We start from the raw sequence: 25,697 nt of genomic DNA, 5'->3' as shown, positions 1-25,697 counted from the left end.
GGACTAACTTCATGAGATCACCACTGTAAATGGGAGCAGAATTTGTCCCTTTGTGCATTTAAATCATAAAGATTGCTTGGGCGATTGGTCTTTTGTGATCTTACAACTGAATACCCATAGTACTTGAGAAAAGATCAGTGCCCAAACCTTCAAGAACCTGGATCCGCCCAAAGCATATGTGTACCTGGTGATCGACCCAGGCAGAAAACCCTTTTGTGATGGGAACGCTTTTTGCTCCAGCTTGGAGGGGTGAGGCTGATGGTTTAGCTGTGGAGCAGCCATGTGTAAGTTATTAGAGCTCTGCCGGTCGTTCCCTGCATCGGGATGCACGCATTACCACATACTAGTCCATAATGCACTGTTTATGCAACGCGTAAAACTGTGTTCTTTGGCAGCAAGGAAAGGTCTGCAGCAAACTGCAGGGGCCCAATTAATATAATTATAGTTTATTTTTAGTAGTGTAGACTTTGTTCATTAGTTACTTATTTGACATAAATTAAATTTCACGTGATGTTCTGCAATTCTCTGTTCAATTACGGAATTAATTTAAGACTAAATTTCTAAATTAAAGTGAAATCAAGGTTAAATCAAGGTTGTATTGTTTACATTATCAATACTGCAACTTAAAAATTATTTAAATGAAAAAATAAAAAGGCTGCGGAACTGCAAACACACTATTTTATAGTAATACACTGAGCAAGACCATACTTTCCCCATGGGGCTAATTTACTATCCCCTGTTAAAATGTTCTTGAGCCTGATCCAAAAGCCACTGAAGTGAAAGGGAGCTCTCTGTTGACTTCAATGGGCTTTGCATCAGGCCCACGGTGAGTGACAGCACACAAAATTTCAGGACATGCTTCCTGTACAATGCAAGTGCCAAAAAACCCATCCTTACTTTAGAAACGACTGGAAGTCTTCACATACTGCTTCACAGCCTGGCCATTTGCATACGCCGTGTCCATAGAGCGGGTGGCTGTGTGAGTGCTCCTCGTGGGATAAACTGGAGGAGAGAAAGAGAAAAGAGAAAAAGTGGCGTAACTGAAGGTACCACGCTAATTAATCTTCACAAAGACTCTGAAGAGTAGCAAACAACAGATTCTGAAACATCCCTATAACATCTCACGGTACCCACCTGACTCTGCCCATGGTTTTTCAAAACAGAATTAAATACCATTTGCAGTGCGAAACATGTGTCATTCTTACTTAGCTATCCTCCTACATTTCATTCATTAATTAAAAGCTTTGTAAAGAATTTAAATTAGCATGGACGGGGGAGAAATCATTTGACAGACCTGCTTAATATCCTGCTTGATATTTTGCTAAGAAATTTATGAACATTGCATATTTACAATTCAACTTCATCAGGAAGAAAAGTCATCTCCATGCAGCAGTGTATTCTTACAACACAATACAACCGGACCTGAGGCCTTCCTCATCACTCTAGAAAGAGGAAAAGCATCAGGTCTGCAGTCTTGGCTTTCCCACCATGTTATTTACTTACCGGGCTTTTTTTTTTTTTGGTTTTCACTTTGGTTCCCCCTCCCCGCTGCTTCTTTGCACAACTACAGCCACCTTATGTCCCAGTAAAGAAGGTTCACCACTATTTTCAAATGCAAAATTCATCATAAAAAAAGGAACCATGTAATCAAAGGATTCCTCAGTATGAGGGGTTAGTGAGGGCTGTTAACCTTGCTGAGGTTTGGCAGGAACGCCACAGAGCTTTCTAACTACTGAAACCAGGGTTAAAGAAAAAAATTCATATGAGCACTATCAGCAGGATTCCAATCAATACGTAATGATTTGGCTGCACTGATCCAAGTCATGAGATGCTTTGATCCGGGCCATGTGGTGCTCAGGGAAATGTATCTGTTGCACTAACTGATGAACCATATTCTAAAATATCTTCTTTATTCAACTTCTGCATGGAAACTTCTTAAGTAAAGGAATTATTTTTCCAACAATTTCCATAACCTTAGATGACTTTAAAAATAAAAAGTCAAAATAATATTGAAATCTCTATTTTTTGCTCACACACGTATCTATTTTTCATAGCAAATCTTTTTGCTACAGTATGCCTGTGCTGTATTATGAACTTCAAACATACACAAAGGATATGAACACATACCAGCATCTAGGTGTGGCTTTTATGACTTATTTTATCCTGGATTACAGGTAACGTTATGGATAAACGCCTACTTTTTGCCATTTTACTTTCATACACATGTGGAAATGCTGTTTATTCTTGTTCTGTAATATTATCTGCCTGCATACTGTAACAAAATTGTGTTCTTGTATTATTTCTGATGCACTGGATAGCAAGGTCACCGTAGAACACACCCCTGAGATGTTATCCCAAATGCAAAGAAGTTGCAAGAGAAATTCTTGCCCAGGTTCTGCTACTTTTGACTTTAGGCCCAACAAGAATCTGAAGATAATTGAAGGTGGGTTTTCAAGTTATTTGTAACTTTTTTTTTTTTTTTTAAATTAAAAAAAGGTACAGATCTGACTGGAAAAGGTATTACAAGTTGTACATGACCCTAAATCATTGTTTCATTAAAATCTTATTTTCAGCTGTTTACAAATAGTTCTTGAAGAGTAAATACATGTATGTGCAAGGTAATTTCCTAAAAAAACCCACTATAGGTGAAGAGACTTTCAAAGGCCTTTTCTATAAGGGAATATTACACTGGTTTAACCTCACCAGTTTTTCTAAAATGTGCAAGTGGGGAGAAGCTCTATCAGGTAAGTTTTTGAAAGAACAAAGGGACCGATGCATTCCTTGCAAGGAAATTAAGAAAATGCTACACCACACGTTTCCTCAGCCGAGAAGGAGGGAGGATGGCTGAAGGAACACCGTCCACCCAAACCAGACAGGCATACGGTCAAACGCCCTCCATACACATCGGAAAAGAATAATTCAGAAAATAATGGGGTTTATCATCTGCTTCCATACCTGAATATAGCAAAGGGTGAGAAAGTAGGCTTTCATGTTAACACTCCATTAAAGCCCATGAAGACTACACGAGAGTTACAATTTCAGTGTGTTTGGCAGAACCCAAAAAAAATTCAGTGTATTAATTTACACAGTGCGCGTTACCCATATATGCAGTCCTCGCCATGTGACGCCAAGTAAGGAGTCAGTCCCCTGTGGGTTTTAAGCACTGTAAATCTCATTATAATATCAACAGGAGTCACATGGCTTAAACCCCCAGCAGGGTTTTTTAAAGTTTCTCTGTGAGAGCCTAAAGGCCATGGCCAAGTCAACGGGAAGAGCCCTACCGAGATTTGTATTTATTTTTTAAATCCAAGTGCAAATCTCTTTTCTTTCCAGGGAACTTGCACAAGACAAGACAAACTATGTAGGACATGATACCCCAGTATTGTGTCCAAAGAAAATGACGGAATGACCAAGAAGAGTGTCAAACTGTAAACGATGCTCAGGATGTTGAAGTCTATAACCAGAAAGATTGGTGTTGACTGTAGACGGGAACTTAAAAGGTCATTTTGCTAACACAACGTTAAGCGTAACATACTTAACACCTACGTATAGCTTCCACTCCCATTCAACAAGGCAGAGCAACTATTTCAACTTGCCAAAACCAGACACTTCAAAAAGAAAAAAAACCCCTCGGTACCGAAAGACGAATGCAGGCACCCTCGGTAGGCAGCGTGCCTTTCCGAAGGCAGCTACTCCCATCCCGCTCGGGGGGGGTTTCAGCGGTGCCTTTCGGTGACCTTTACGTGTCAGTATCAGATTACTGCTATTTTATCCATCCCACTTTTGAAGATGTTATAGATTGCCACTTGTTCCCTGATAGAGCCTTCAGAAGCACCTCAAAACAAAACAAAGAGCGGGTTTATACAGAAGCGGATGTAACGCACAAAGGATACAGCCAGTGGAAATGAATGGAGAACTCTGTTTAACTGATCTAAGTACTCACTTTGTTTGAGCAAATAGAGGTGGAAAATGAAGATTTTAATCCAATACATAAACAAACAGCTTTGTGGGCACAATGCAAACCTATAATCTTAAATTGTTCAATGATATTTTGTCTGCATGCAAGCGCAGTTTCTGTAATCTGGATGCATCCTTGGTCTCGCTGCCGGAGACAGACGCGTAGAAGAGCTGAGCATTGGCAAGCAGAAGCAAGTTTTAGGTCTGTTTGATTTCTAATGACACATTAGAGTAGGTGTTTGTTTCTGTCACCCTCTCCTTCCTAGGAACGCATATTCGTGGTCGGGTACTGGTGATGCAACACTAGTTAGTGGAAGTGATTTTATAACAAGACATAATTTTCAAAGAAGTGAAGGAATAAATGATGTAAAAATCAAGATTATGTGGGTTTTTTTTTTCTCTCCTCGTAAGGTATTTGCATACAAAATACTTAACACAATAGAATTATTTCCAAATCATGCAATAGTGCAGCGTTATTACATCGAAGTACAACAAATAACCCTCTGGCAAGTAAAACGTCTTGCGTAAGTCAGCTTATTCATGACATACGACAGAGTAACGAAATCCATGTGGGAAGCTGAAAACTGCGTAAGTGTCCACTTACTTTCTGCTGCCTCCAGCCCCGTTTCCAGTAAGGAGGAGAGGGGAGGAGGGCCAGGCACTTCCACAGCTCCTCTGTGCTTGCTGGATAGAGGAGAGGAGTTTTCACCTCTGCTTCCTTCAAACTATGTTGCTTCACAACCCCAAGGATCTCCAGAGGGTCTGGAAGCAAATTCACCACCTACTCCGACAGGGATGGCTGTCGAAGCTGGTACTTGCACAGCCCCGCTCACCCGGACCGCTTCAGCCATTTCACTTTTGGAATGTATCTGCTGTGCTAGAGCATCACTGAAGAATCACACTCTGGGACCCAAAACCATGGGAGATAAGAGAAACCACAGACAGCTAAGCCCTGATGGAGAGTAAAAATGACAGTATACCCGAAAGGGAGATGGGAACACACTGGGTATTGGGGAAAGTAGCGACCAAAGCACTGACATGAAAGCTACCTGTGTTGTATGGTTTAATTCAACCCATACTTACTGTGTGAAACTGGGTACCATGCCTGTACACACTGGCAAAAAAATCACGGGTGAACGTAAAAACCAGCTAAGCAGAAGCCTCAGTAATAGTACTTCTGCCACACAGTGGACCATATTTTAAATATTTATGATGCTGACACACTTCATATTCCACTCTCTCTCTTCCACATCTGCTTGGGCCAACGGTCTTTGCCAAAACACTGGGGGAAGTCAGTGATGTAGAGAAGCATCCTTGATTTTTCTATTACGGTTATGAAGCATCTGCTCACGTTCTAACGGTGCAGAGAACATGCCTGAGCCACCTGCACACTGAAAAATCAATATGACATCTCCTGCCTTCCTCTTGGAAGGGGTCTGAGCAGAGCACCCACAGAAACTGCATAATTGCCTTTTTTTTTAAATTTTATTTTATTTCTCAGGGGCAACAGAAAGCGACCTCATCTTTGCCAGCTGCCATGAAACCGATGTCGGTGTACAGTCAGGCAGGAGCACGGGGCTCAGTCTCACACCACATTCCCCCCGGGTCTGACGTGGATGGCACAGCCGTCGAGGCAAAATGCCACGATTTTGGTCCTGTACAGGAGGAGGAGAGACACAACTGGGAACCAACACGGGTCTCCCATATTCGTGACTGCCCAGTGAGCTCTAAAGCTCATCGAAAGGCACCGACGGAATAAAGTTGGTGGAAAGTCACAATTCTCTGAGTCAGAAACACTCGCTGTATTTGATTTAAAATCAAAACGGAAGCAGTAATGATTAAATCCTTGTACCAACTGTACTCGAATGCAAGTTCCTGCCTTCACGACAAAATCAATTGAATAAGGATGTGTTTTGCAGTGAAGTTACACTGGTACAAATCCCTCTGAATTCTTACTCAGGTGGCTTAGCACCTCTTTTCTCTAAACTGTGAATTTAAAAAACCCCAATGATTTTAAAAAATAATAAAATTTTGAAAATCAATAAAAGTATTAAGCCATATACTGAAATGGATTACTTCTAGACATTCATGCTTCCGACCAAGCCTCAGAAACTGCCCAGAAAGCGGGTATTTGATCTGAACAGAGAATTGTCTGAGCAGGGTAAATGCCTCTCCACCGCTGGATAAAGCTTAGCAGAGGGTTGTGGGCCTTCAGGAGAGGTGGCATTTGATGTGCGTGGCCAGTGGCAGCTCTTCCTAGAGCTGTCTTGCATATTTTTGGATGCTTTTTAAAGCTGTATTTCTCCCGATCCTCATTACTTTAGTCCACGTCCAGACCTAGGACTAGAAGAAGCTCATGTTTTACATCAAGCCCTATTGGAAGTAACAGGAATGGTATATTACATTTTAAATGACTACACCAATTTAAGACAAATCAGGTTAAAACTGCAGCCTACAGGCTGAAATCCTGTCTTCTAAACGGTATGCACTAACTTGTAGTATAAGAAAGGGGAAAAAAAAAAAAAAGCAGAGCCGTAGCATCGCTGCTGTAACACAAGGCCAGCAATGCACCCTGAATCACTGCCCCCCATCCTTACGCCTCTTCTGGCACTAATTCTCCAAACGCCTGTTGCAAGGAGAGCGCTGGAGCATTTGCAGCAAGACCAAGCTAAAATCTGGCTAACATTCCCCTTCTCTTCTACCCCCATCCCCACTGCAAAGAGTATAACCAGACTGGGTAATTATACGCATCATCTTCTGGTTTTGATCTCTGCACTGATGGTTTGGATTATTAATCAACATTATGACCCTCCAGCACTCTGAAAGTACTACGTACTTCTTCTAGGCTCTTCCAACCCTGCAGCAGAACTGCCACGGGGCTCGGACAGCCACTGCCCTACATCCTTTCCTTGGAGGAATGGAACGTATTTCTAGACCATTTAAAAGAAATGCCCATTGCAAAAATACCCAGTATTGAATCCGTCACTTATCGCAGGTGGAAGTTCCATTCCTGCACTTGAATTAACGAGTTTCTCTACTATTTAAAACTCCTATTTTTTATTTCAGCCTTGCGCCTAGGTACTGTAGTGAAAAGTACATCAAATATACCCAGACGCACACGATTTGAAACGCTGGATTTTATATTCCAGCACCGCTAACTAATGAGAACAATTTTTTCCCTCTTCTTCTTTGTAGCATCACTTCATGTACTTACATACCATAATCACATCCTCCTAGAGCCTCTATTTTTCCAGGGTGTAGATCTTTAATTCCCTTTAATCTGTCTTCATAGCCTATTCCCTCCAACTCCTTTATCATCCTAGCTGCTCTCCTCTGTATTTGCTCCAGCTTCTCTTTATCCTTTCTGCAGGAGAGTGGCCAATTGTACATCACACTCTCAATGTGGTTTAACTGGTTCTGCATAAAGCAGAACAGGAAAAAAGAAGGACTCGGATGCAACACGCATGTTTATGCCTCCCATGACTGCATTTACCTTTTTAACTAAGACACGGCACGGTGTCCCACCTTAATTTCTCAACCCCGATTATGCCTCAGCCATTTCCCACACAACTGATGCTGAGCAGCTGACGTGTCACGTCAAACCGGCAGTTTGGAATTTTTATTTCCTAGCTGGGCTACTTTCTACTTATCCCTGCTAAATCTCATTTTATTCCTCTCTGAACAGCCTCCTAATTTATTCAGATGAAAACGGATTGATTCAGTATCTTAGTTTAATTAGGAAAAAAATGTGATCCTACCACTTTCTTGGGTTTTGGGGTGGGGGGCTGGGGGGGTTCTGCTGGTTTTCAGGTTCTTTTGTGGGGTTTTTTTTTGGTTTGGTTGGTTTGTTTTTGTTTTGGTTTTTTTTTTTACCCGACTTTCAGCACAGCAATCCCATCCCTCTTACGCACCCAACTGTGCGGCAGAGGGAGGTGGCAATGGAAAGGCTTTGGCCCCGATTCAGCAACACTTTTAAGAACACGCGCAAGTTTAAAAACACAGGATTAGACCTTGGACTTCACCGAGACTGAGGTGTAAAATTACAAAAGTACATACATACTTTGTAAAAAGATCCTGTTTGCCAACCTTATTTTACTGTAATTTATATTCTGTTGTTACATTTAAATTTATAGTAAAAGAAAACACTGAGAAACAAGATCTATTCTTGTTTAACAAAATTATATTCTGTTACACTTAGAGTTGAGGCAAGTCTTTCACCCTTATATAAACCGGCAATACGTCAACAAATATGATTAACAGGGATTATTCACGTCACTACTTTTCACCCCGACCCACGGGCCCCACAAAACCCGCGCAGAAGGTGACCGTCACATCTCACACAGCCTGGCAGCTCGCCGGGCGAGCCCGCACCCACCGCACACCCCTGCGGCAGCTAGGAAAGTGCCTTTGGGAAAAGGTTTATAAAAAAATAATTAAGATAAATAATGACTCCATGGGAGAAATACAGTTAAAGCATCGAATTCTCTCTGCCACATGCTTTCTCTCCAAAGAATGCTATTTAAAAAAGCACTAAAATGGAGAGGACACAAGCCTGCTTCCCCAGGGAAGCGTGCTGAATCATACAGGTAGTGTAAATATCATATGCTGCTGCAGGTGCTAGGCGGTCTATTTGTTTGTGTTTACTAAAAGGCATAACAAATAGTCACACTAAAACATAACAACATTTGGCATTGGAATGATAGATACCAGAGCAGCCATAAATCATCTTCACTTGTTTAGATTTGAACCGCTGTGCAATGCTAACACTTCAGCCCCCCGTTTTCGGAGAGCCCCTTTGCGGGGCAGTTACCAGCTCCTGGCTGGGCAGCATCGCAATGCATGGTACCGAGGGGCTCAGCATCCTCCCCAAGCACAGCACACCCACAAAAAACCCATGCAACTCTATTAAAAAAAAAAAAAAAAAAAAAAAAAAGACAAAGAAACAGACTTGCGTGACATATATAGCCAGCTAACATCGTTTACAGCTTTGCAACTTCTGAGTTAATTCACAGTATAAACAACGAGGAAAATGTTTCTTCCGAGCAAGACTTCCTGTAAACTGTTCATTAGAGCGGCGCGGGGCTGGTGCACCTGCTGATTAACCATGCGCTCCAAGAATAAACAAAAACTGAAGCCAGCAAGATTGTTCTGGAATTTGCTCAGAGCTGATTTTTCTTCCCACATGTTATAAATTGGATTCTACGATAAAACAAACAGCAGAACATAGGTTGCCGAGAGTTAAAATCTACTTTTTACACTACATTGACCACAGCACCCACAGGCACAGCTACAATGTCTTTCTATGAATGGGACAGATTGCCATATGGATGCAGACACTGAACAAGCTGTACAACTCCTGGCGACAAGTGCCTAGGGGACTGTCCTATATTAGCACCACCTGTGCTGTGGAAATTGTGCTCTGTGTATGAAATGGTATTTAAGGGCCCATCATGATGGTTTTTTTTGAGTACACACAAAAAGGAAAATTATGGTTAAAAAGAATTTGCTGGCTAGCGGATCTGTTGCTCAGTTCCCGAGATCGTTTCCCAACGGAATAGTTATCTTCTTTATTCACGCAGCCCAAAATGACAAGCTGCGACACTTATTAGCAGTTTCCCTGCCTGGGCTTATACCATCGTTTCAATGAGAAGAACACACTTTGTAATATACATACGTCTTTCCTGATCACACAGAAGAAATTACAGCCCTCCCACCTTAAGAACACCAGCTATAGGGAAAAACACCCCATGGCATTACACAAATGTTGCTCCAGCAGCAAGCAATGCAACGTAAATTTTCTTTGGGCTCCTTCCCCCACCCCTCAATGTGCAGCAGGTAGAGCCACAAATCCCGATTACCAAATTTCAATGTGCGTCTCACTACTTTGAAAATATAACCCTGTCTGACTGACAAAAATAGAGCTCCAGATTAGCACAAGATGTCGAGGGAGGGGGGAGAAGGGAAAAGAGATTTGAGCAGTACCTAGCTGCTCTACGAGAAGAGATTTCCCCCTCTCCAAACTGCAAGAAAAAAAGGACGCCAAGAAAAAGAAAAGTAAAATAAATTGAATTAAAGAAAAACAGTTGTAAAGTGAACATTACAACCTGGGAAAAATGATGTCATTTTATTGAGAAACTCATTTTTTTCCATTAAACCATAGTGAAACGGATAAAGTTTATACAGCTTAATGGTGGAGTTTTACTTTGAATGCTACTCAATATCTTAGCAGTACGATATAACATGATATAACAGCTGTCACACTAACTGCTCGATTTTTATTGAACAGCAGAAAAAACAGTCACACAAAAATCACCTAACTTCTCCTCTACTTTTATGGCATTTTCAAGGGTGTTTCTTTTCCACTCTCAGGCTGTGATACCCATGATAAAAAAATAACACAGCTCTTCATTAGCTCCCTGCACAGCTCTTTAGGATAGTCAGATCTCCTGAGCAAATGCTGAGGAAGGACAACTTGCACACAGGAGGAAATAAAAAGAAACAGGAATCCACGGTGCAGTAAACCAGAAACAGGTCCCTTTTTAAGACTACTACATAAACACCTCTAATAAAAGAAGAGGACAAATTTTCATTGGACTTTAAGTATTTAGACAGGAATGTTTTAGTAAAAGTTTAACTGCAAAGTGCATGCAATTAACAGAAAGCCATCAGCTATTTCTCTGGTATGTAAAAATAGCATTAAGCTGTATTAAATGCACGTGTAAGTATCTCAGTTGCAAGAAAAGGGAGGAGATATGCAAAGCACTCAGATATCAAACAATGATCTGTTGGCCAGATGGAGGAATAAAACAATACATATGCTAAAATTTGGAAAAGTTCTGTCAGGCGTCTGCCAAGGCTCACCCAATCTATTTTAAGTGCTTTTTGATACATTAGCTTAGTGTTTGGAGTTGTACAACTGATGGTTATTACACGGGACCAGAAAGCAGGGAAGCGTTGGCGTGCAGGAGCTCCCTGATGCCGGGGCGGCTTCCCGAGGACGGCAAAGTGTCAAACACTTACCAGCAAAGGGCCACACCAAATAATCACAGACTGGTTAACTCTGCATATTTTGTAGGGCAAAATAATTTTTTTGTTCCAGGGTTTAGCGAAACAATTAATTGAAAAGCGCAATTTGATCAAAGAGCTCCCAGGCAGACTGAGGAGCAGGCGGTACCGTACCACTCATTTAGCAGAAGGTTTCTGGAAAACGTGAGTGCCGCGGCAGACGGTAGGTGTGGGCAACGCAAAGGACGCTACACACCCAAATTTGAAAAGCACTAACAATAAAAACTGCCTGATAAGGCTTAAAACTGAAGATTAGCAACTCCAGGTCTGAGTCACGGCTGATATTTTTTCAAAGCCGGTTACACAGCGCAGTGACTCAGATGGGGAGAGCATATAGTAACTGGTGGTGGTTTCTTTGGCAGGGGAGCGAGCGCCGAGGGATCAGGTAGTGGGATGCTTTGGGTCGAATCTGCACATAATAAATGCAGACGGCCGGGCCGGCGCCCTGCTCCGGCTGTCGTAGCGTCACCGTCACTGAACAGCCCAACCGGCCTCACAGCCGTCACACCTGTAACTAGGTGCAATGAGAAGAAACGCAGCAGCCACGCAGAGAGCGGGATGGGTTATCGGGTACGCAGCTGGGCATCCAGGCTCGGCTCGAGTCTCCGGCTCCAACCCGGCTCCGCAGCAAGGAAGCTGCACGGAGGCACCCGAGGCTGCTCAGCCCGTGGGTGACAACATAAGGGTCGTGATGGGGTTTGTGTTCCTCCTTCTGGGAGGAAAGACCCCAGGAACACCCATTTCTTAAGGGAGAATGGATTTGAGCTAACCTAATCTAATGAAACTCTGCTGATGACAACGCGTAACGAGCTAAAATCAACTGCATGGAGCAACTGAGAGGAGCCGACGCGGACGAGCAGATTTGATGCTGGCACCAGTGCAGAACGAATGCCAGGGACTACGTGGGGAGGCAGGCCAAGAGAGGATCAGGCCCTGGGAGCATATGGACTGCAGGCTGAACTGTTTCATCCCGAGCATTAATAATGGACCAAAGTCTGTAATTCTTAATTGTGCTGAATCCTAATGCCCTCATCTAAAGGCCTTGGGATTTTGATGGAGGATCAGCTGGCACGGAAGATAACAACAGTAAAACACAATGCATTAAGCCCAACCAGCAGATCACTGGTCTGCCACGCCGTTCCTCTCGCTTCCCTTCAGAGCTTTCTCCAGACTCCTTTCTCCCACGATGCTGGCAAGAAAAAGTCATTTAAAAATCCCCTTGTTTATCCCATCTATTTTTCCTATGAGATGGCTGCTTGCTTATGTGGAAGCACAAGACTCAAGCATGGTTGGAAAGGGTACGAAGACAACAGGGGACAAACCAGGGATTGCTGGCAGATGGAGAAAGGTCTCTTGGACATGCAGCCTTTACCTCCAACCCTTCACCTGACCTCTTGCAAACAGCTGCATTTCCTAAATTAACAGGTCTGGACCTTCATTAACTCACTTGTTTACGTACGTACAGGCTCCTGTACCACCCTGTCGCTGCTGCAGTCGATACAGATCGGTGCCAGGGGCTGGGACCCGCACACAGGCGCCCGCGCCGCTCCACAGCACCCCCAGACCTCCCGGTTCAAGCCCAAGCTGGAGCAACCTCCGCTCACCGCAAAGCGCTGATCAATTCTGCACCGTTCTACTTATCCAAACCCACCCACGTCGGGAATATTCCCAAGCACGTAGGTTTTGGGATGCCCACTGCTCATCAGGTTGTAAAGTTAGTAGTCACCTAAAGCGGCTGGGCATCCACCGCTTTGTTTTGCTGTTTTTCTTAAGAAAATAATCGAGCTTCCCCCAAATAAGATGCAGCGGAAAGAGATGGAAAGCGAGTACCGTCCTTGACATTTCAAAGCACAGCAGATGTACTTAACTGGCTCCCGTTATTTATTTATTTACTTGTGTAGAGAAAATGCTTGTTACTGAAGAAACCCAAATGCTGATAAGATGATGAGAGGTTTGCATGCTGGCTGATGGTCTCACTTTCGCTTATCCTGAGTGAATACAAGTATCTATAACTAAATATTTCCCTTAGGGTACTGATGACTGAGGTATGTTTATTGCATTGAGTGAATTTATATATATAATCAGCACAATAAACATTATTAAATTGTCTGAGTAAAATCAAAGCATGAAACACACAGTCAGTGCTGAATTCTAATGATGCTGAATGCCCATGATTGCATGGGGAAAGGATCTTAACAAGCCTTGATTTGAGCTTTGGCATCCGCCTCACAAATCACACGAAATGTTCTCTCTTTAATAGTGCTGAATATTGATAAATGTCTCTGCACGGCACAACAGGGAAGTTGGTCTCTATTGGCAATCTTTACCAAAGTGTGTTTTTTCCTTCTCTACACTCAAGGGTTTACCCTGAATGATTTAATTATAATTTTCCTTGTGTAAGACAAATTAAAGAGGAGAGTAGGAGTGTCATGCCAAAGCAGATTATTTATCTCCTTAACAGATTGCTGTGCACCAAACCCCAGAGCTGCTGCTGCTGCTACTTACAGAAACTGGGCGAAATGTGGGACAAAAGCAGAGATGTAATATACATTTAAAGCCCAAATGAATGAAAGCATTAACCCATTATTTATAGCTGGAATTGTTTCATTCCTGTGGAAGCCATACACACAGAAAGCACACAGAAACCAAGAGCAGCCCCGCAATGCTCCCTGGCCGTGCCCAGGCGCAGAGGATGCCTCCTGCTTTCGAATGTATTTTTGCTTTTCGAACGTCCCAGGGTGAGTCTGGCCACCCGCCTGCCGTTTGCTTTTTTGCCATAAAGGAGAACTTTTTCTGTCGCTTGGCTGCGAGCACGGCAGCCCCGCGGCGTCACCGGTGACAGCGGAGCTGCATCCCTGCAGCCTGCGCAGGACTAAAGCTCCGCTGCGCGCAACCGCGAGGCTGGGCCCGTGGCACGGCGACGCGTGGGCACGCCGAGCAGCCAATGACTATTTCTCCTGCTATTTTAAACCCCTTGTTTATAACCAAAATGTGTTTTTACCCAAGACGTATAGCGGAGCTGCTGCTCACCTCACGACTTTTACGCAGGTGCCTCCGCTGCCGCTGCGGTCAGCCGAGTGCCTCCTGCCTCACCGGTCTCCAGCAGCCTCGCAACCTGACCTGTGGGACCAGGAACCCCGTAAAACACAGCCTGAACTGTCCCAGTGACACGTGCCGGAGATGACAGTGACGATAGTAACTCCCACATAACCAACTTGCCTCCTGCAGCCCACTCCTTCTCAAAAGCCCAAGAGGAAGGGGGGGAAAACAGCTTTACAGCACGCCCTAAAAGTTAATGTTACCTGTATATGATTATTTATTGCTGCTGGGCAGTCGTTATGATGTGGCTGTGGTTAACTGTTAGGACACTTACAGCTTTTACTATGTGCTTTATACTGTTGTTTAAATCTAAATAAATAGCTCTTTGTTTTATCAGACCAAAGCTAACAGCCAGTTGCACAGAAGGTGCAGGAATGAGACGGGGGGAAGCCACAACCCCAAAACCTGCCCTGGCCAGCCCAAGCTGCGGACTTGTGCGGTGGGAGGCAGAGGGCTGACAGCTCCCTTGTGAGCCCCTCAACAGCCCCAACAGACCCAAGCCGGGCTCAGGACCGCCACCACAAGTCCGCTTGTATTCGCAAGCTAAGTTGTTGGGCTCAACCAGCTGGGTACAAGAACACGCGCAGGTTTGTCTCCAAGTCTAGCCAAATCATGCTCCCACCAGACCCGTGATTATTTCTAGTCTTAACTTCTGCGATCAAGAAATGACCAAAACCCTGCTCATGCCTGTGCTCTCTCTTTTGTAAGAACGCTAAAATTTCAGCTTCTGTGGGCTGACGGCGGAGCACAGCTACTCTTTTCTCACTGCTCACTCACCGCCCCGAGCCCCCTGCCTGTAGATAAATACCCTTTCAGGAAGGAAGCCAGTGCAACAGATCTCAACAAGAGGAGTTTCTGTGTCATATGAAATCCAGGCAGGCACCACGGTGCCTGATGAGACTGCAACAAAACCCTTAAGTGCATCAGTAGGCATTCTTCTGCGTGTAGTCTCCTGCTCTACTTATGGATAAAGATGTAATTCAATCACTGCAGCAAATGGATGGCATAAACCTTCCACGTACCAAATAGAGGCAAGATAAAGCAAAGTCTGTAGCCCTCTTATTTGTATTCCTAAATATACCTATTTTTGTATTTTGATATTGTAAAGAACTCAATAGATATGTAAGGAAAGTATTATGGCAAGCTTTAACAATACAGCTATCAATTCAACCACTAAGGATTTTAAGTTTTCTAACCTATACAGTCTCAAACAATACCATGGCATGTTTATGCCTTCCTAATTAATTTATCTGGAACTTTACTAATAAAAACATATGTATCCCAATTGCCTCCAGGCCACAATTATAGGACTCAGACACATGGATTTCCAGTTCTGCTTGACAGCATACACGGAGAAATTTCTTACTTTGGAACAGATTCCTGTATTTCCACTGCATTTCAAACTTAACAGCAATGGCATACTGTTTCCTCGGTTAGCAAAAAGCATTAGCAGACAGCACATGCCTCTGTTCAGTGAAAGAAGATCCATTTCACTGCATGGGTTTTTGTTTTATATACTTGGTAAGAAAAACATAGATAAAAAATTTATTGGAAAGTCATAAACCCATCTTGTTCAGCTCTATATGCAACAAAAAGGGAATGTAATTGTTTAATAAACATCAAATTGTTTTTAGTATCCCATGTAAGTCTTCATGAAAACCATGTCCTTGACGCTTACATGCATTATAAATGTGTACGCTGATGTTCCCCCACATGTCCTTGCAATGGATATAAAATGATGCCTTACACACGCAGTTCTTTCAACTGTGGGTGTGCTCCCCTTTAAAAATCTATCTATTCCTAACAGCACTATTTTCTTAATATTAGAAAGATATAAGAGGTATTTATATAGCTTCCCTATCAATCTACTTTCAGACCATCAGAAACATAAACTCTATGGCTTAAAAATTCCATTATCCTCTTTCTAATGAATAAACGGAGGACGGAAAGACAAAGCCATCAGTTTCCATAAAATCCAGCTTTCACTAGAATCTGCTATAACATTTCTAGATGGGCAAAGGGACTCTCCTGAATGCAAAGAAGCACTGCCCTCCCCGCTGCGCCCACGCTGCTCGCGCACTCCGGAGACCCTGCTCCTCCTCCTCCTCCGCAGCCGGCAGCGACGCCAAGGCTGCAGCAGGCGCTGGCACCCACGGCCCGAGCTCCTGGGACCGTCTATCTCGCCGTAAGCAAAAGTTATGTTGTTAGGCACGCCTCAGTGAAATCTGGGGGTGTAAAGAAACAAACCTGCAATAAAGCATCCTTTGGAATAAAGCAGAGCCCGCGCCGAGAAGCACGTCAACAGACAACCCCTGATTTAAGCCATTTCTGTTAACAATGCAAGCCTAGCAAGTATAAATTAACTCACACTTTTAAAAGCCAAACAACACCAGTTAGCTAATTTCATCAGCACTTAAAAAAATCCACTTTGTTTTAGAGAAACCTGGTGAACTCAAGCCTATCCTGTCTTGTGAAAGCAGGTAAATACAGAGTAAAAAAAGGCAAACGTGTTAGACGAGATTGGGCACTGAAATTTGGCAGAAAAACGGGTGTTTTGGTCAGCCTGTACTGACCAACAGATATTTTTCCTCACCTCCAGCCTGCAAACCCAAAGCACATCAAGAGTAACACCACCCAGGATGCAAAACTCAGAAAAAAAAAAAACCAGCTTACGCTCTTCACACTTCCCCCAATACGCTTATCCAATGCACTTCTAATTAGCTAATTGTGCCCACATTGATCCAATTAACAAGCCATAAAGATCTGAACAAAAGGAGCGTATTCTGCCCAGTGGAGACTATTCAACCACGCCAAAATCAGACGGAGCAAGACGTGGAGGACAAAACCGAGGCCAAGGCGGTTGGCCACCGCTCCCAACAATTTCGCCATCATTTCGGCACGCTGTTCGGAGATGCTCACGGGTAGAAACCCCGCCGGTACCTACCTCTCCCGTTTCGGAGTGTGGACCGATAGCTGTCCATTAGTTGAGGCGTGCGGGTTGATGATTAAGGAGGTCTTAGACGGAGCGGAGGAGGAGACGCAGGTGGTGGACAGGTCCAGGCTGCTGTGGTTGTTGCTGGCTGCCTCCTCCGCTGTGTGCGAGCTTGTCACTTCCTTCCAGAGCTGCTGCAGTTCTGTTGGAATCATGCCTGAAACAAACAAATTGGATAATTAAATCAATTAACAGCTAATTCGGCCGTCTTCAAACAGTAATTAAATCAAAGAGTCAGTAAACAAAGCCTAGTGTTAGTTGTGTGTGTGTGTGTTTTTGCGCATGTATTTTTTTTTTTTTTTAATAACTAAAGGCGAACACTGAACGCTGCACGTCTGCTAAATTGTCTGGTGTGACACCTGCAATACCTACGCAAGGCAAAATCCGGGTGTGGGGCAGGGGGGTCCGCACAACAGGACACCCACCCCAAACTCCATGTTAATTATGATTATTTTTTGTAATTAAAATTACAGAGGGCCCATTTCCAGAGTCCCTACTCAGGAAGAAATTGCCCCAAGCTCACAGCAAGGCTGACAGCAAAGGTGGCCAAGGGCTACTCTGCAGTCAGCTGGACAAATTTACTATTTTTTTTTTTTTAAATATACTATTTATTTTAATTTTTTCTAAGGAAAGTGAATACTTTCTAACCCGTTTTAAAAAGAAAAGAAGGTCTTGGGGAAAAAAAAACCCACTCAGCTTTATTATTATGACAACACGAACCACAATATGACTAATTTTGTGCTTAAGTTTTAAATGATGACAAATAGCTTTGTTATTAAATACAGTTTTTATTAATCACTTTTAGACATAAATTATGAATTCATATTGTCTTCCTGAAATGCTTTTCAAATTTTAACAGTCAAATTGATTATACTATGATTATTTCATTAACACACCTATCTTTGTCATTAATTTTGGTTTCTCGAACTGCTCACTTAATTGATGGATGTGTCTACTGAAAAACTGTATAACTTTCTATACAAGTAACACTATTATTACTGTCATTTCTTAGATCAATGCTAATGAGCCATTCAAAAGTAAAATGAAAACATAAAATAAGCTTCAAGAAATAATAATAAAAAAAAAAAATATTTTTTTAATTGTGCCAAAATGGACACCAGGCTTAGGACATCGCATTCAATAAATAAGGCAAGTGACAACTTTGCAAACTCCAGCGGGCCGAACGGCAGGCTGGGAGGGGGGCCCGGGGCGCCGCGGCTTTTTTGACACGGGCTCGCGCTGAGATCATGCTTTTGGATAAAGCTTACGTTTGTGACATGATCAAACAAGTCAAGTTTCTCTCACTGAAGACTGTTTCAGTGCTCTTTCAGAGAAGGCCATGGGAAAAAATTAGCAGTAGAGACGCATCACTTAAATATTCAGGGGAAAAAAAAATAATAAAAGCCAGCGTCTGTGTGTTTTTGAAGAGGTTTCTCATCACCGTGCTCCCAGATCATCATTTCGATGACTGTTCATTGTTTCAGCGTATTGTAGCACTGAGCTATCCTAAGGAAACCTGCCATTTTCTGAGTGGATAGCAGCAGCTCACACAGGCACGTACCTCACCAAACCTAAGGTACTGAAATAAAAAAAAAAAAAAAAAAAAAGGCAGCAGTATGCATTATATTCATTTGAAACACATAATAAAAAATGCCAAGGTCTAAATTTAATTTATTTTTGTCATTTAGAATACAATGGATAGATAATCATCTCAACGTGATCAGCCAAACATCTTTACTTTGCTAAACTGTTAAAGATTTTAATTATGCTAGCTTTGGAGAGCACTGGTCTAATGAGGCGATAGACTCCAGAGAATCTAAGTGGTTAAGAACTGTGAAATGAGTCTGATAGGATTTTTTTATATTCACCGTGGATCGTTTGCATATCAAAGAGGAGTAAATTATTGCACGACAGACCAATAACCTTCCCCGCCTTTCCGAGAGTAGCATTAACAAAAACAGTTGGTCTCCGGTAACGGTTCACTACAAAAAAATGCTAAAATCCTTAAGTATCTGCAATTAATATATATTATGAAAGAGGCTTCAATTTATACATTAAGTGATCAGATATTCTTAGGACACATCCGTTTCTCTAAAGCCACGTCATTTTCCTTTCATCAGACCCAAATGCCAATTACATTTTGATGGATTTTGTCCCAAATGAGCATTTAGTTATTAGACATATTCAATTATTACTTGTCCCCTGAAATTAAACCTCTGAGCAAATTAAACAAAGAAAAAGGTCAGTACACAAGCCTATGTCCTGTTTTGCTATACCGGGGCTATTATTTTCAAACACCTTGCGAAGTGACAGTGTGGGATGTATTTTTATCTAACACGCTTGACAGGACTGTCTGCGCACTAACAATTACCTGGGAGCACGGCTGACCCTTCCACCACTGTTTACTCAATTGAAACAATAGTGAATAGACTTGTCTGTTGATGATAACATATTGATATGAGACCATATGAGTCGACACCTATTTTTATTTTCCAGAATAAGCAAAAAGGGAAAAAATAATTGGTTTTTTTTTTTTTTTTTTTTTTTGCCACCACCCCCTTATCTGTATTTCTGCAGGTTTTTAATTACGAGACAGGCTAGCACTCACTCTCTTCTCCCTGGCACCCTTCTCCTCCTGGTCACTTCTGGATCTACTAATGCTTTATCCCAAGGAAAAGCTTGCAAGTGTTACAGCCGTTCAAATATACATACACATAATATTCATACCTCGCTGTAGATCCTCTAAAAGTCAAGGGGTTTGGTCTAACTTCCTCTACAATATCTATCCTTCCTACATGTAACTCATATTAGCACTAATGACAACTATACTGCATATTGAAAGAAAAATAAAAACCACCCGGTTGTGTGGGGGGAAAAAATGCTGGAGATAACAAGGAGGATTTCAGGTTGGGTGACATTAAATTAAAGAGTTAACTGTGATGTCATACGCGTCTGCACGCAACCCACTGCTTAAAAATGACCACATCACTGACATCACTTGATTAATAAAATAGAATTAAAAAAACCCTTCCTCCTCCTTCCCCAAATTTAGTTCTTTTAGAGTAATTCTGGAGAGAATTCCTAACTAGCCTGTCAAACTGGGCAGCTGAAAGGTACGCTCATTACTCATCCGGCAAAATGGTTAAATAAAATAATAGAACAAATGGTAAAAGCAAGTCAAATAGATCCACGAACACTTGCAATAAATTATGTAATTTACCATTTAACAGTTTCATTTTAACAGCGAGAGCTAAATTTTAAGTCAGATTCCCAGAACTGCGCTGCAATTACCCGAGATCGCTACTGCTGGTGCTGCAACTTCATACGTACCAGTAACGGGATTTAGACCTGAAACTGCCAAATCGACGGGAGCAAGCAGGCACCCAGATGTCTCAGTCCTATTATTTTCACTCACTGGTGATCTGAAGTGTGATTTGCAGTTTCATTTTGCAGATACTAAAGATCTAGCTCTCGCAGCTCAGAACACTGCTGAAATTTGGTTTATTTTTAAATTGCTACTATGTACAGATGTAAAATCTAGATTATAGATGTGTCTAAATACAAAGCAGAAAAGATTACACAAATATAACATTAAAGGATGTGCTATTTTGTGTAAGACAATAGGCAAGCACTAAAAACTAGAATGAAACTAAAATACAGCTTTAAACAATGTATTAGTTCTAAAAACATAACAAAAAAATCACTTATGAAGTAGCATTCTCTCCTTAGAAACATTTATTACTATTACAGATACTTAAGAATAAAAGCAAAATGCTTTTAACCGAATTCATAGCTACATTTACTAGAGGGATGATTTTTTTTTTTTAATATGCACATTTCCAGTATCTGTCTCAGTCTTGCAAACTGCTCTGAAAACAGAAGGGCATGATATTTTGTTTTTTTTTTTTTTTTTTTTAACTAAAAAGTGTACCTTACCAATTATTTTAAACTATAGCCCTAGCTCTTCATTGCATTTTTCAGGACAACTAGTCCCCTTCATTATGAAAGGAAATGTAGGCACAGGTTTAAAAAATGTATGTTGTGGGGACAGTTGACAGATTACTGCTCACGGAACTCAATTTCCCAACCCCAGGTATTTTTTTTTTTTTTTTTTTTAACTAAAAAGTGTACCTTACCAATTATTTTAAACTATAGCCCTAGCTCTTCATTGCATTTTTCAGGACAACTAGTCCCCTTCATTATGAAAGGAAATGTAGGCACAGGTTTAAAAAATGTATGTTGTGGGGACAGTTGACAGATTACTGCTCACGGAACTCAATTTCCCAACCCCAGGTATCAGCGGCTCAAAGACAAACAGAGTTGCTCAACCTCTTTGTGTCCTTGTACCTCCATACCCAGGTGACCATGTTCAAGCAAGCAGAAAGTTGATTTAAACCTCATAATGACATCAGTTTTAAGCCATCGTCTCTCTGATAAAAAAAAATAAAATATCGTGCTGTATTGCAACCTGCCTGAATCCTCAAGTTACTCTTTCCTCCCGCCGCCGAGCCCCCGGCTCCAGCCACCCCCAGCGCCCGCAGCTCATTTCCCTGTAAGAACCAGCCCTTTCTGCTCACGCCGTCTCCAGCGTGCAAGTCGGCACCCCTTAGGTTTTAAATACGCTTCTCCGCGAGGACTAATAGTTACACTACCCTGCTAACCATATCAATCAATGCCACGACTGCTGAATTACCTACTGGTGTCTCCGATGTGTTACCGCACAGATTACACTTCATGCATCACCACATTCATTTCTTTCACATTACACATGAGCGTGTCTTGTCACTGCCCAATTGCCCTCCTTTGGACAGCTTAACTGATGTACTATACAATGAACCTTACCGAGCAAACTTAATAGTATAGGAGCTGTGGGAAAAATTAGAAAGGTTGAAGCTTGAGTCCGGTGGGTGTGTGGGAACAGCCTGGGATGCTTCCAGCAATAAATCTGAAGTGTAATTAATGCACGTTACAACATTTTGCAAGTATAAATGGCGTTTCGTCTACATGCCCTTTTTCCTGGGCTCGTTTCATGCCTTCTCCCCATCACACCGCGCATCGACGGTACCTGACCAACCACCACCCCAGGCCTGATCCTGAGCCCCCAGCCTTCCCGCCCACCTGCCTCCGACCCATGCACAGGACTAGTCTAGACCAGGTGTTCAGCTTTGGGATGCTAAACTGAGCCTTGCAGAGGGAGGTGTCAGGTCCCGAAAAGCTTAGCCTCTCGAGACAGCAGTTAGGTGCCCAAATACCTTTGTGGGTCTGGCAAAAATAAACCTAAATAAACCCTGCCAGCCACGTGGCAAAGCAGACTCCACTCCCCAGTTTTGTCTCCCTTTATCCGTACAAGTTAATATTCACCAGCGACCTCGTTCTCCTTTTGCAGCTACGCACAAAAAAGGCGGGTGAAGAACTGAAGCAATTTTGTCCTGTCCCCCCCATTTAGCTGAATGTAAACTCATCATATGGTTTAGCAACTAGTAGCAGCCCTAAGGCTGCTTTGAAGAGCCCAAATCATTCAACCTGAGCTGACTCAAGCTGTTGAGGTGGATGTTTAAATTTATTACGGGGCAAGGGAAGGAAAAGGCATGATTATTCAGAAATACCAGCACCATGGTTGAAAGACCTGGTCTTCCCTGAGCCATGCCAACTTTGAACAATCTGCCTTAATCACAGCAGCCAGCTCAGGCAAGTCTGTTAAAAAGTCCCAAGGCTTGCAGACAAATCCAGTTTAAAAAAAAAAAAAAAAATTCAAGCCAAAGAGGAAAAGAGAGAATAAAACCCCTGGGTTATAATCACTGTCAAAAGTATTTAAGTAGTTACTGCTTTCAATGTATCAATATCTTAAAAAAAAAAAAGTACAAATAGGGATTTCAGCAAAACAGTTAACTTCTTGCAGAGGGCAGGACTGAATAAAGATGTAGGAGGATCCAATTGTCAATAACACCATTAAAAGTAAACGGAGTTAATCCCAGTTTGCCTCAGTGTGGAGGGAGGAATGAAGTTACGATGCACACAGGCAGCGAGACGAAGGCCGTGTGAGCAGGCTCGGAGAGCAGACACGGCCATCTCTCCCTCTCAGCTCCAGCAAAGGACAATCACATTTCCACAGTTCGGCAGCGTGCGGATCAGAGCTCCTCTGCGCCCGGCTCCTCGCCGGGCTGGAACCAGAAAGGGCCCCAAATAACACATTAAAAAAGGAAAAGCTGCTCTCACACTATCCTTAGCCATGAACCCAGCACCCAGAATCGATTAAGGTGCCTCCCGTGAAGGATTTCAAGCTCAGATTAGCACAACCAGCAGCTTCGAGTCCACCAGCCGGCTATAGCGGTGCAAATTGAATCCAAACTCCAAACCGCCCGCCTCCCGCTAGCCAGAGCGGTCCACGATTTCAGTGTTGCCCTTCTCAAAAAACATCTTTATAATTCCCACCCTGCCTGTCAGGATTTTTCTGTGCTTATTATTTCATCAGCCTATGAGATCTCTCTCTCTCTCTTACTGAGTGACAATTTTCTGTGCGTGTGCGTGCATGCTATCTCTTTGCCAGCCAGCTCCCAAACCCCTCACCTACCTTGTGCAAGGGGTTGCAAAGGCAGAGTAGGCTGGCCGGGCTGGATCGTTAGCAGCCCCTGACGCTGCAAAGACAGAAGGTGCTGCTGTTGCAACTGCTGCATCTGTAAGAGTTGCTGCTGGAAGGCCAACTGCTGCGTAGCCACCTGCTGTTGCTGGGGCTGGAAAAGAAAAAAAAAAAACAAAAACAAAAATGCACATTTGTCAATACAGAGCGAAGCATTAAAGAGGATTTACAGGGCTCCTTGTCTCAACACACTTCAACTTCTGATCGCAGTCACCCGGTATCAAGGCAAGCTAGCGAGCCCACCACCCCATATCAAAGACCCCAACGCACGCTTAGGTGCTAGAGCTAACCACAGGGCTGCAGTCAATTCCCACCTCCAGCGGTTACTTTCATCCTACCCCAATCCCTCCTGCCATCCCAATTAAAAATGTATGCAGCATTTCTTGGTCCACGTGGTCGTGTTTTACCCCAGAAGTGGCTGCGATTCAGCGGTGGGTAAAGCAAACGCTGCTGGCAGCTGTTAAAAGCCCTGGGTAATTCTTTGAGGCAAAGAACATGTACAACATGAGAACTGCACCACACGATCACATCACACTTAGATGTAATGAAAAACAACCCCGCGCTGTGCTCTGTTTGCTCATGCAAGGGTTGTCTCAACTATTAAGGCAATACGACTGGCTTAATTTATGGCATTTTATACTTACTCTCTCTTATTCATCCATCAAGCCCCACAATACTTTCTGTTACGTTCGGAATTATTCTGTGCTGTATTTAAGGCTGTTACTTCTGCACTTTGAAAATTTTAATTATTCTCACTAGAAAGAAGATGGAGTTGCTTTACTCCACAGGGATGTGAACCTTGAACCTTCGAGGTGTAAAAGAACATGTTGCTTTTCTCACTACTGTACCCAGAGAAGCTTTTAACTACTCTGTTTATCACTTCTGACATAAATAAATGAGAAAAAATCAGACCTTTGAAGAAGAAAAACTTCATCTAATATTGTTAATTAGCCATGACAAACGATGAAATAACATTGTAAATCTTTCATAGAAACAGCCACTAGATTTTAATTACACACATTCATAATTTAGCAAACAACATCTTACTTGAATGTGAGTGTTTAATATGTACAGTACTCCAGGCTTCAGAGTCCTTAATTTTGTTCAGTTAAGGAAGCCTCTAGGTTTTGCTTCCATGCTCATCTTGTATTTTATTTGCTTTGTTCTTTAAAATCCATGAAAGGCTTTGCATTTTGATAAATATCTTTTTATTTGTTGTACAATGACAGGAGGAAAACTTTTGTTGTGTAAAACATCAATACATCATGCCAGTGTTTAGCAGTTCCTTGTGCTAGCCAAAAAAAATTAATGTAGATTTCCTTAGTAATTATCTGAGTGATAGAAAGATAATACAGTGCAGTAGTACAATAAATAGAAGGAAATTATCTAATATCCCTAATCTGCTAGGAATCATATCAAGGTGGAGGTCTTATACACATTATGGCTAACAATTACGGAAAGAAAATTAACTCTTACAAAACTGCGTACTTTTACAAACAAATCCCAGCCAGATCCCAAGCTTTTTGTCGCCCTTCCTTGACACCGAGTCAGAGGACCACTGGCCCCGTTCCCTGCTGGTGTCAAGCAGGGAAAAAAACCAAAACCCACCAGAGCTGCAGGAGTGGGACTGACGGACCCCAGCCAGGGGCTCGGCCCCCGCCTTCTTGTACCACCATGTCCCACCAACCTTAATAGCACAACCAACTGTATACCCACGGCTGTACTGACAGGAAAGCTAATTTATCTTCTTTCCAAAGAAAATCTAGGACTTTGAGAACACAGTTAAACAAATAGGTGTTTAGATATTCTGAAACTCGGAGAGTTTTCCTTTCTTTGCAACAGCTTGCTCAGACAGATCCACTTGCTCAACTATTTGCAACAGCACCGGACGAATGCAAGCCCCAGCAACAGCTATATTAAGAGTTAAAGGAATGTTTGCCTCCATAA

The 25,697-nt window shown here is 42.6% G+C and overlaps 1 protein-coding gene across 1 annotated transcript; it reads right to left on the bottom strand.

Annotated features, from left to right (window-relative positions):
- Window positions 1-897: 897 nt before the first annotated feature.
- LOC104077189 (forkhead box protein P1-like) lies at window positions 898-23,844 on the bottom strand (the record flags this gene model as incomplete). The annotated part of the gene is made up of 3 exons (XM_009578323.1): window positions 898-1,002; window positions 17,066-17,270; window positions 23,685-23,844. Coding segments are annotated over 3 exons (470 nt in total), but the record flags the coding sequence as incomplete, so codon positions are not given.
- Between the last annotated feature and the right edge of the window lie 1,853 nt (window positions 23,845-25,697).

The sequence above is a fragment of the Fulmarus glacialis genome, unplaced genomic scaffold (assembly GCF_000690835.1).
Source record: "Fulmarus glacialis isolate BGI_N327 unplaced genomic scaffold, ASM69083v1 scaffold16875, whole genome shotgun sequence".
NCBI classification, from domain to species: Eukaryota; Metazoa; Chordata; class Aves; order Procellariiformes; family Procellariidae; genus Fulmarus; species Fulmarus glacialis.
The sequence above is the reverse complement of the archived record's forward strand: the minus strand, read 5'-3'. Positions and strand labels throughout refer to the sequence as shown.